We start from the raw sequence: 12,231 nt of genomic DNA, 5'->3' as shown, positions 1-12,231 counted from the left end.
GGTTCTAGGTTTAGTCTTTAGCATCACATGTGCCAGAGTGATATTCTGGTTTTCTCTCTCCTCCTCCTCCTCTCTCACTCACTCACAAATAAATGTTTAAAAGAAATAAAAGGCACAAAAACAACAAGGGCAACTAAAGGGAATAAATATTTAAAAAAGAAAGAAAGGGCACAAAGAAAGCATGGAAGAAAGAAACGTTCTAAACCACATAAGGACCCTGGGTGAACATGCCTGAACTCCAGGGGTTGGAGCAGATAAATGGAAGGGACAGGCTTCATGTGCTCCGGCAAGTACACATCCAATCCCTGCTACTCTACCATTGTTCCAGATCTGGACACAGAAGGAACTCAGAGGAGTGAGGGTGGAATAGCAGCCAAGTAAAACAAATGCAAGGTCAAGGCATGACCGGTGTATATAAAAAGTTCCCCAACTCTTTTAATTGAATAGAATAGAGGTGGGGCTGCCACCAGAGGCCATAGGACCAATGGCAGGTGGAAAGGAGCCATGGCTTTCCATGACTTCATCACAGCATGATGAAGTCATGGAAAGTCACCAAATCAGGATGATGACTACCCCAGAGCTCTCTTCCATAGTCAGTGTGTGTGAAGTGGAACCACACTTTAATGAACTCTCACTAAAGTCTTAGGAACACAAGATTGCTTTCAGCCAAAATAATTTTCTTTAATTACACAGAAGACGAAAGGTTTTCCCCCACTGGACTGCGTCACACCAGACGAGCTGGGGAAGGAGTTGCCATGTCAGGTTTACACAGGTACAGAGTTCTCAGTGTCAGCCCCTACTGTGTTATAGGAAATCTAAGTTAACACTGATGAGAAGACATGAGTACTAACATCATCTTGGGGAAATGTACCCCTGTGACAATAAGCCTGTCAAGGGCATTGCTTTGTAGCCCATTAGTAAAGAGAAATGGCTGAAACAACTTGTTTGATGAGTTAAGTTGTTCACAATGGCTGCAGAGGGCAGTTTCCTTCAGATGAGCCTGAGGGGGTGCAGACTGGCACAGCCATGGCTTCAGGTACTCTCCTTGTGCACACAGACTGAGTCCTCCAAATCCAGCCTTCATGTACTTGCTAAAGACTAGGTCACCCAGGAGGTGGTACAGTGGATAAAGCGTTGGGCTCTCAAGCATGAGGCCCTGAGTTCAATTCCTAGCATCTCAAATAACAGTGATGCTCTGGTTCTCTCTCACTAATAAATAAATAAATCTTAACAAAAACGGTAGGTGTAGTAGGGAACTACGGCTTAAGAGAAGTTGTGGCTGGGGAAATAGTTCAACTGCTGTAACATCAGACTTTCAATTTTTATTTTATTTTGGATAGAGAAATTGAGAGGGAATGGGTAGAAAGGCTGAAACAGAGATTCCCACAGCACTGCTCCACTGTTCGTGAAGCTTACCCCTCTGCAAGTGGGGACTGGGGGCTTGAACCCAGGTCCTTGCACAAGGTAATGTGTGCGCTCCATAGGGTGCACCACTTCCCAGGCCCCCTAGCATCAGATTTTCATGCCTGGTATTCCCAGTTTGACCTCTGGCTTCTCTTTCCCTTTCCTCCTATCTGCTTCATGTGAAACTTTCTCCCTCATATGTAGTAAATAAAATAGTTAAAGAAAAACAGTCTTTGAGGGGTCGGGCGGTAAGACACCCAGTTAAGTGCAAGCGCATGTAGTATAAAGCACAAGGATCCCAGTTCGAGCCCCGCCTCCCCACCTGCAGAGAGGACTCTTCATAAATAATCAGGTCTGCAGGTGTCTGCCTTTCCTCTCTCTCTCTACTTCCCACTCCCCTCTCAATTTTTTTTTTTCACAAGAGTATAAATCAGCTCTAGCTCAGGCATGAGAGTCTCTTTGCATAACCATTATGCTATCTGCCCCAGCCCTCAACTTCTCTGTCCAGTAAAAATGGGGAAAATGGCCTCCAAGAACAGTGGATTCATAGTGCAGGCATGGAACCCCCAGCAATAACCCTGGAAGAAAAAAAAACAACTTTGAGAAGTCAAGGGGAATGTGACTAACAGGAAGCTAGGTCCAAGTTCAGAATCAGTGTGAGGTAAGCTCCTTCCCTTTCCCGGGAAGTCTCAAAAGACTTCTAGGTCCTTTCACTCCAAAATTACTGTTATGGCTGATTCACCAGACTAGCCAGATCCTCTTGTGAACAGCCCTGGCCACTATTAAATCCTTCAGTGGTCTTCACATCACTGAGTCAGCTCTGAGGCTATCATGCTATTGTCCAGTAGTCCCAATGACAAGATGCCCTTACATCTGATGTTGAGAGCATCTTCTGGCTATGGAATGCATAAGACAGTCTGAATCCCAGCATTTGAAGTCCAGGGTTCTTACACAGGGCCTGGGATCTGTGAGAATCAGAATCAGAACAGAGCAGCTCTGAGGTTGGCAAGATAGCTCACCTGGATAATGTACCACTTTGTCACAGATGTAACCCTGATTTAAACCAGGCCACCACAGAGTTGCTTCAGTGCTGTGGTATATTTCCCACTCTCCTTCTATCTCTTTCTATTTGGAAGTCATCCTAGGGCAGTGATTGCTGATCTGAAAGTGGATACCTTTCACAGCCCGTGGAACTGAAATACCTTTTTTTTTTAAGTTCCTAAATTCATTTTTGTTTTGTTTTTATTGCTCAGTTTTGCCTTCTGGTAGTGCTGGATGTTAAATTTGGGATGGTAATTCCCAAACCCAAGCACTGAAGTCTTGGGGTAACCACTTTTTTTTATCTTTTCATTCCATAGAACAGAGAAATTAAGAGGGGAGAGGGAGATAGATGCCCGCAGACCTGCTTCACTGCTTGTGAAGCATCCCCACTGGAGGTGGCGAGGAGGGGCTCAAAATCAGGTCCTTGTGTGTATCCTTGCATAGTATTATGTGTGCTTAATGGGATGTAAAACACTAATCTTTTAAAAAGGGCAACGCATCATAACTGAGTATCTAGACAAAATCCCTTGACTCTGGGGCAACCTCCCCTGTGCCTGCACCTACAGGTGATGGTTTCTTGCCATTGCCACAGTTCCAGAATTTCAGGGCTGCTTGACTGAGTTCTCTGCCCCTGTCCTGCGTGAGGCTGCCCAAGGCAACATCTGTTATACCTAGCCTTTAGACTGGTCTGCTTGATTGCTTGTTAAAGATATATTCATTTCCTATGAGAGTTTTACATGAGAAGACAGAGAAGCCAGAATATCACTCCAGTATGTGCAGCACTGGAGTTCAAACTTGAAGCCCCACGCAGGCAAGTCTGGAGCTCTGCCAGTTGAACTATTTCCCCAGCTCAGATTTGTCTTTTAGTTTATATACATTGGACCAATAGCTGATAATACTTTTAGTGTCTTGGGTTCTGGAGCTCTGTGTATACTTTTCTTGAGTACAAGGCAATTATTAATTTCCTTAGTGGGGCTGGGGAGATAGCAAAAAACTTTCATGCCTGAGGCCCTGGTTCAATGCCCAGCACTATCATTAGCCAGAGCTGAGCAGTGCTCTGGTTTAATTATAATAAGTATTATTACAAATTTCCTTTGGGTGCTGAGACCTTTTGATAATGTTAAAACTTATCTTTTTTGGGGGGAAGAGATACCTAATTTTCAGAATCGGTGATTACACCTTTTTCATTTTATGTGGTGCTGGGGCTCCAATCCACAGCCCCAAATATGTGGTGTTTGCTCTGTACAACTGAGTTATATCCCCAGCCTTGAACCTGATTTTCAGACAATGGCTGTGTAAAGAATCCTTGATTTGGAGCTAACATCTAGAGCTAACATCTCTATTTCAAATTCCAGGAATAGATTGAATCCATTTTTAAGGGAACGAGTTAATTTCCTAATTCTAAGAAAGATTTTTTTCAGTACCTGCACTTGGGGCTCAGAAAGATTTGGGGCAATTCCTACTGAGTTGGAGAAGCACCTAGGAAACTGCTACGGCTCTGGGAGAAAAACAATCAACAAAAGGTTTTGGTATTTCTAGGTGATCCCAACATCTTAATGCCCATGCTATTTAATGATCCAGGAGGAGGTACAATTTCCTTGTTCCTTATGCCGGTCCTTGTGCTTTGCGCCACCTGCGCTTAACCCGCTGCGCTACAGCCCGATTCCCCAATTTCCTTGTTCCTGAGGACTCGAGATTCTGTTTAAGTTTCAGAAGGGAAGTTTTCCTACATTGATCAGCACAGATCAGGTTTTCAGAATCCCAGCCTCGCTTTCAGCCTCTATTTTTTCACGTTAGAAGCCAGATCTCCAAAAAAACAGGGGGCAGCATTCTGAACATCAAGATGGCAGCAGGAAATGCATCCTGGGGATACAGGAAAGGGACCTAGGTGCATGATGTTCAAGAAAGGGGTCTTGTCCAGGGGGCTTTCTTTTTATTTTTTAAACATTTAAAAAATATTTATTTATTCCCTTTTGTTGCCCTTGTTTTATTGTTGTAGTAGCATTATTATTGTTGTCATTGTTGGATAGGAGAGAGAGAAATGGAGAGAGGAGGGGAAGAGAGAGAGGGGGAGAGAAAGATAAGACACCTGCAGACCTGCTTCACCACCTGTGAAGCAACTCCCCTGCAGGTGGGAAGCTGGGGCCTTGAACCGGGATCCTTATGCCAGTCCTTGTGCTTTGTGCCATATACGTTTAACCCGCTGCGCTACTGCCCAACTTCCTACTTTTTAAACATTTTAATTTACTATTGGATAGTGAGAAATTGAGAGGAGGAGGAGATAGAAAGTGACAGAGACTACCTGCAGCCCTGCTTCACCACTCGTGAAGCTTTCTCCCTGCAGGTGGGGACCAGGAGCTTGAACTTGGGTCCTTACACACTGTAATCTGCACTTAACCAGGTGCACCACTGCCTGACTTCCAGAGGGCTTTCTTGGTAAGTGTGCAAAAGGGGGAGTTCCTGGTCATTAAGGATAGTTTCTTTGAAAAAAAAAAAAAAAAAAGGTAAGAAAGTGGCAAAGCGACCCCATGATTTAAGCAAGACAGAGGGTGAGGGGGGAGACAGAGTTCCAGGACCAGTGACACAGCTAGACCTGGGTACCAAATTTTTGCTTGGTGACTCTGGACCTTGCTAAGGCCAGTACTGATAAGGATGCCAGCTAGGGAACTGGCAGGGGAGGGGGTCTCAAATTGTAGGAAACAGTCGCAGGTCATGAAAGGCCTTGGGAAGGCGGCTAGACCCAGAGGTAAGGAAGTGAACTGAAGGGTTGGCATTGAGGGACCAGGCTGTGGAAGGGCCTGGCAGCTGGGGAAGCTTGGGGGAAATGTGTGGTCAGGAAGCAGAATGCAGGGCTGTAACACAGCTCCCCTCTGCCCTGAGCTATGTGGCCTGGAACAGGTGCTAAACCGCCTTTAAAGTAGGATATGGGGGGCTGGGTAGTAATGCACCAGGTTAAGTGCACACAGTACAAGCGCAAGGACCTGTGCAAGGATCCCAGTTCGAGCCTCTGGCTCCCCACCTGCAGTGGGGTCGATTCAAAAGCAGTGAAGCAAGTCTACAGTTATCTATCTCTCTCCTCTCTTTTTTTTTTAACCAGAGCACTGTTCAGCTCTGGCCTAAGGTGGTGTGTGGGATTGAACCTAGGACTTTGTAGCCTCAGGTGTTGAGTCTCTTTACATAACTATTATGCTATTTACCCCCGCCCTCCTTTTCTTTTTTTAGTATTTTATTTATTATATTTTTGAGAGAGATGCAGAGAGAGAAACACACAAACACCAGAGCACTGCACAGCTCTGGCTTATTGTGGTGGTGGTAAGGGGGACTGAACCTAGGACTTTGGAGCTTCAGGCATGAGAGTCTCTTTGCATAAATATTATGCTATCTACCCCTCCCTCCTTCTCCATCTCCTCCTCCTCTTTCAATTTCTCTCTGTCTTATCCAAAATAAATAAAAATTTTAAAAAATGGTTACAGGAGTAGGGGATTTTGTGCAGGTACCAAGCCCCAGTGATAACCCTGAAGACAAAAGAAAAAAAAAAAAGCTCATTGTGAAAAAATAATAATGATAAATAAATAATAAAGTAGGATATGGAGGGCTGGCAAAGTGGCTCGCCTGGGCAATGCACTTGCTTTGTCATGTGCATGACTCAGGTCCGAGCCCAGCCCGCCCCCCCGCCCCCCTCACTGCACTGGAGAAAGCTTTGGTGTGGTGTCTTTCCCTCTCACCTGCTGTCTATTATCTCTATCATTCTTTTTTTTTTTAAAAAAAAAACTTTATTTTGTTGCCCTTGTTTATTGTCATTGTTATTATTGTTGTTGTTGGATAGGACAGAGAGAAATGGAGAGAGGAGAGGAAGACAGAAACGGGGAGAGAAAGCCAGACACTTGCTGACCTGCTTCACCGCCTGCAAAGCGACTCCCCAGCAGGTGGGGAGCCGGGGGCTCGAACCGGATCCTGATGCTTGATGCCTGTCCATGCACTTTCTGCCATGTGTGCTTAACCCGCTGCGCCACTGCCTGGCTCCCTTCTCTTTCATTCTTAAGAGAGGCAGAGAATGAAGGAGACTACAGCACTGAAACATTCTTCAATGTGATGGGGTCATACTTGAACCTGGATCATGCATATGCATCTCTGTGGCTTTCTCTTTGAAAAAGTCAGTCCAGAATGGTGAAGCCCCAGTGGCCATCAAAATAAACAAATAAATGAGATGATAATAGGGATTCTTTAGAGTTACTGAAAAGACCGTTAGCTTAGCTTCCCAACAATAGAGTGAAGAACAAGTTTCTGCATAAAGTGAAGAGAATAGCATGGCATTAAAAAAAAAAAGAAAAAAAAAAAAACACTTCTCTGTAACCCGGGAAATAGCATAGCAGCCAGAGCTTTGGACTTGGGAGCACAAAGTCCTGAGTTTGATCCCCAGTCTCACATGCAAGAGTGCTGCTCTGATTTCTCTCTCATGTCAATCAATAAATAAAAAATGACAACAATGATGACAACTACAATAATGAAAGAAGATAATTCTCTCAGGTGCCCTTCACTTGAGATGTCCTAGCATGCACCCCTGCCTCAGACAGACACTGACCTTCTTGAGGAAAGGGGGAAATTAAGGCACAGAGAGGAGCCTGTCACTGTCACTTGTGAGTCACCCGTTTCACTTGTTCATCAAACATTTATTAAGCGTACCTGCCTGGTGCCAGTCCCTGTGGATACAGTCTGGAGGAGGGCAGACTTGCAAAAAGGGACACCACCACAGGCGGGCGGGCCATGTTGAGTGTTATGGCAGAGGTGTAAACAGAGGCTTTGGGGGTGGGGGGAAGGGACACAACAGCCAGAAGATACTCCTAGGGTGGGGCCAAGGAAGGTGGCATAGACCCAGCAATAAATAGAGGGCAGGTGTGGCATCTGGCACACCAAGGGCACTTACTACATGGAGGGGGGGGGTGTCCCATGGAGGGAGGGGTGGAGCTGCCTCTGGTTCCTAGAGGTCACTTTCTGAACCCCTGCCTGGGACTCTCCACTCCAGGGGCAGCTGTACAAAAAGGCCCACCCCCAGGCCTTGGGAAAGAGCTCAGAGATGGAGCAGAAACCAGTTCACCTCCAAGCCTTGCCTTGGGGCCTGCTGGCATCTCTGAGCTGGTCTATGAGGTCACTTGCTTTTTTTTCCCTTGCTTTTTTTCTTCCTTTTAATACTGTTTAAGAAACTCCAGGTTCTCCCCCCACTCCACCCATGCCCCCTTCTACCACCACCTTTTTCTTTTGTCCATTTTACTGAGGATCAGATACTGGCTGGCCCCTCCGAAGTGCCAGGGCCTGGTCATCTGGTCTGTGTGGCCACCTGCTGAGTAAATACTGCCTCTGGCCATGCTCACAGCCGCCTGACCAGCTCAATGAGCTGCTGGATGTTCTTGTTCTGGTTGGACAGGCCATTCCTGATGTTCTCCAGCAGGCACCGCTTCAGCTCAAAGATGGCCTCACTGTACCCCAGGCTCACAGCAGCCATCGGGGGCACCCCATGCCACAGGCCAGGGATGTGCCAGACGTGCTGCTTCTCAGGGTTGCAGAAGGCCAGGTCAGCCAGTGTTCTGAGGCCGCCACCCTGCTTCTCTGTCTGGGCCTCGGTCCTGCTGGCCTCACTGGCTGGTTCAGGCAACTGCCTCCGCTCCCTTGGCTTGAGCCCCAGGGCCGAGGTGTCGTGGAGGTTCTGGTAAACAAACTGACAGTTGGGCAAGTGCCCTGTCTTCTCTAGCCTCAGGAAGGCATGCAGGATCGCCGGAGGGATGTCCCTTGTGTCCGCCAGGCTGACCACCGTCACATTGCTCAGTGCCATGATCAAGGTGGCCAGGGAGGCCTCCAGCTCAAATGGCCCCCCAGCTGTGGGTAGGGTCCCCCTAACCAGCCCCCCAGAGTCAATCACCAGGATGTGGTCACAGCCCAGGTCCTGACTGAAGCCCTCAGCCACAGTGATGAGCTGCATGAAGGCTCCTCGGGGGCTACAGCCCCGGCCCCCTGTGGGGAACCGCAGCCCAAACATGGTGTTAAGGAGGGTGGACTTGCCCGTGCCCGGCACCCCCAGGGCCGACAGCACTACCAGGCGTGCCCTTCTCTCTAGCCGTGTGTGCAGCTCCTTGAGGAGACCCGTGACCCAGCGTAGTGGGGTGCTCAGAGTGCCCCCATCCACCAACTCTAGGGGAAGTCCCTTCAGCAGCAGCTCCAGGGCCAGGCCTGGGAAGTGAGCAAACCGCCTCTGACCTGCAGCCAGCCTCCCCGCCTCCACCAGGCAGGCTTCTGCCTCGTAAAACTGCCCCATTTCCCTCAGGAAGTGCTCCACCCCTAGGCCTTCAGGCCACAGGGGCTCACTCAGGTCCCCGGCCCCACCACTGCCTCCATGCTTTGGTCTCAGGCTGAGGAAGGTCTCAGGGGGCTGTCGGGGCCGGGGCTGGGCCACCCGAGCCAACCCCCACTCCATCCACCGCAAGAAGTACTGCCTCTCGCTCAGAGATGGGCTGCTGAGGCCCCTGACGAATTCCTGCACCCCCCAGGCAGGGTCCTGGCCATGCTGCTGGGTGCGAAGTTCCAGCAGCCGGTGCCTCAGCTCGGTCCTGTACTTCTCTGGGGGGTCCCCGGCCCACTGCAGCTGGCAGAGCTCCTTCTCCACCTGGGCCGCCTTCCTCCATGGCTCCCCCTGCAGCCTCAGCTCATCTCTCCGGTAGGCCTCAGCATCTCGGATCTTCCGGGCGATGCGCTCCATGCGCTCTTTGGCCCGCTGGCACTCCTCACAGTCCTCGTCCACCTTCAGCCCCAGCTTGCGGGCCGAGTGGGCCATGTCCTCCACTGACACCCTCCGGCAGGGCGAGCGGGCCACATGTGCCAGGATGGCTCTAACCCGGCGCACGAAGCTGGCGTTGTCCGTGCTGCTGACCTTGACCAGGACGTGCGAGTGGTCCATCTTCAGCACGGGGATCAGCCGGTTGAGGAAGCGCAGGTTGGCATTGCGTTTGCCCCGGTAGGGGCTCAGGATGAAGTAGTACTTGGTGGCGGAACCCTTCATGGAGTATAGCAGCTTGTACTCCTTTTTACTGATATTGTCTGTCAGGATGAACACAGCTGAGGAGATCTCTGTCAAGAGCTTAAACTGCAGCCAGTGGGAGCCAATGTCCCCTCGCAGGTTCAGAAAGGCCACAGGCTCCAGAAAGATGTCCTGGTCTTCCCGGCCACTGGGGAGGAACCAGGAGAGTTCCACTAACCCATCAGCAATCTCCCGGGGGTTAGTGCCTAGGTTCAGGTCCCGGTGCCAGAAGCAGTCCCGCTGCCGGTGAGGCGGGCTGAGCAGGGCGTTGAGAAGCTGGGACTTGGAGTTGCTGCTGACCTCCATGCGCACAAAGGCGAAGGTGGGGGCCCGGGGCAGGACCATGCTGTCCTCTCGCAGGTTCCCCAGCCCCCTTGGAGACTGTACCCACCAAGTCCTCACGATGCCCCGCAGGGCCCAGAGCAGAAATGTGTGGTAGTGGTTTTCCGAATCAGGCAGAACGAGGGGGAGTGCGAACTGACAGAGGGCCATCTTTTGCACGATCTCCTGCTGTAGGAAACTGTCACAGGAGAGCAGGAGGGCACAGAGGAGGTCCAAGGGGTTCACTGGTGTGTCCGGGGTGGGCAGCTCAGAGAAGGAGTAGATGTCAGCAGAGATGTCGTCAGCTGTGTCCCAGTAAATGATCTCCTCTTCCATCTGATTCTCCTTCTCTGTGGGCCTGGCATCTGGGGGAGCATCCAGAACCATCGTAGTGTTCCTGGCTTCAGCACTGAGGGCTTGTAGTTTCCTGAGGAAATTCCAGGGCAAGTCCTTAGGAACCTGTGGAGCCCAGTTCTTCATGCTGTCATTGCTGATCTGCAAGGCATCCTGGAGGCTAAGCTTCTGTGCCTGGTATATCTCTAGCCCCAAGAGAGACAGCATTTCTTGCAGTCTGCTCCGCTCTGCTGGGGGGGAGAGAGAAGACATGAGTTGCTCATCCCTAGTGGCAGGGGCCTCCACAGTACCGACATGGCACAGGGATTCTTCTTGAGAATCTGACTTAACAGAAGACTAGGTCTCACCACTCCAAACACAAACCCAGCCAGACACATAGGACATAAGGTAGGACATGAAAAAGGAATCAGGTGATCATGGTCTAGGAGGTGGCATAATGGGTAAAGTGTTAGATTCTCAAGCATGAGGTTATGAGTTTAATCTCCAGCTTTTCATGTCACAGACTGAGGCTCTCTATAGTGTTTCTCTGTGTGTGTGTAATAAATGGAGGAAGAAGAGGAGGACTGGGCAATCTTTTTTTCTTTTTTTTTGTCTTCAAGGTTATCGCTGGGACTGGGTGCCTGCACTACAAATCCACTGCCCCTGGGGCCATTTTTCTTTTCCATTTTGCTGCCCTTGTTATTGCTATTGTCGTCATTGCTGTTGTTGGATAGGAAAGAGAGAAATGGAGAGAGGAGGGGAAGACAGAGAGGGGGAGAGAAAGACAGACACCTGCAGACCTGCCTCACCGTCTGTGAAGCGACTCCCCTGCAGGTGGGGAGCTGGGGGCTCGAACTGGGATCCTTATGCTGGACCTTGTGCTTTGCGCCACGTGCGCTTAACCGAAAGTTAGACACTTTTACAGACCTGCTTCACTGCCTGTGAAGCAATCCCCCTGCAGGTTGGGAGCCAGGGACTCGAACCTGAACCAGGATCCTTGCATCTGTCCTTACACTTCTCGCCATGTTCGCTTAACCCACTACACTATTGCCAGGCCGCCCAGGACTAGGCAATCTTTAATGAAAGTAAACATAAAGTTTCTCTGGTAACCTGCAAACTCAAGCCATTCAGAGTCCAAGTGTAACTGGCTTAAGTGAGCAGCTCTGCACCTGAAGGGGAGTACAGGCCCTGTCCTCCATGTGTTCCAATATATTACTCCTGTACAGTTGCCTCCACACTCTACACCAGCTGTGGGATCCCTCAGCTGTCACCAGGAACTCCTGGTTTCTTTTCCCTCTTTCATACCCACCACACTGTTTTTCTCCTTCCTCCTTCCCTCTCTCCTTCTTCCCTACCTTCATTCCTTCCTTCATCATCAACAGGGCTGTTGCTAGGGCTCATTGCCTACATGATGAATCCACCCCTTCTACCTCCCCTTTCTCTTTCTTTTTTATTTGATAGGATAGAGAGAAATGGAGGGATGAGGGGGAGATAGAGACAGAGAAATAGAGAAAGATAGGCTGGGGGGTGGCATAATGGTTAGGCAAAGAGACTCTCATGCCTGAGGCTCCAAGGTCCCAGGTTCAATTCCCAGCACCACCAAAAGCCAAAACTGAGTAATGGGCTGGTAAAACAAATAAGAGAGAGACCTGCAGCACTGCTTCACTGCTTATGAAGCTTGCCTCCTGTAGGTGGGGAACAGGGGCTTTAAGCCAGGTCTTTGTGCTTGGTGATATGTGCACTGTTCTGGGTCCACCACCATCAGGCTCCTTTCTCTTATATTCTGACTACGTATTGCGTCGTCGGAAAATTTCTGATGCACCTTGGCATAGAAAAAGAGGGAAAAAACATCATGACTTTTCTGATGACCCAGAGAGAGAGAGAGAGCATCAGGCTGGCATATGCAAAGCTGAGGATTGAACTCAGGACCTCATGCTGGAAAGTCCAGTGCTTTACCCACTGCACCAACTCTTACCGATTTTCATGCTGCACATAATTATACACACTTTACATTAAATAAACCACCTAGCAAAATAAATCTCATTTTCCCCCACTCCTTTCTCAAA

The 12,231-nt window shown here is 49.4% G+C and overlaps 1 protein-coding gene across 2 annotated transcripts in view; it reads right to left on the bottom strand.

Moving 5' to 3' along the window:
* Nucleotides 1-6,212: 6,212 nt before the first annotated feature.
* URGCP (upregulator of cell proliferation) overlaps nucleotides 6,213-12,231 on the bottom strand; it is a 45,139-nt gene continuing 39,120 nt past the window's right edge. Inside the window, exon 5 of one of the 2 annotated variants that reach the window (XM_060198768.1) lies at nucleotides 6,213-10,413. In XM_060198768.1, coding sequence (XP_060054751.1) covers nucleotides 7,811-10,413 — 2,603 coding nt within the window. In that variant the 3' untranslated portion in view covers nucleotides 6,213-7,810. Of the gene's footprint in view, nucleotides 10,417-12,231 lie in introns of both variants that reach the window. The other variant, XM_060198760.1, reaches the window with a different exon arrangement.

Source organism: Erinaceus europaeus, chromosome 1 (assembly GCF_950295315.1).
Source record: "Erinaceus europaeus chromosome 1, mEriEur2.1, whole genome shotgun sequence".
NCBI lineage: Eukaryota > Metazoa > Chordata > Mammalia > Eulipotyphla > Erinaceidae > Erinaceus > Erinaceus europaeus.
This window is presented reverse-complemented; position numbering and strand designations above follow the sequence as displayed.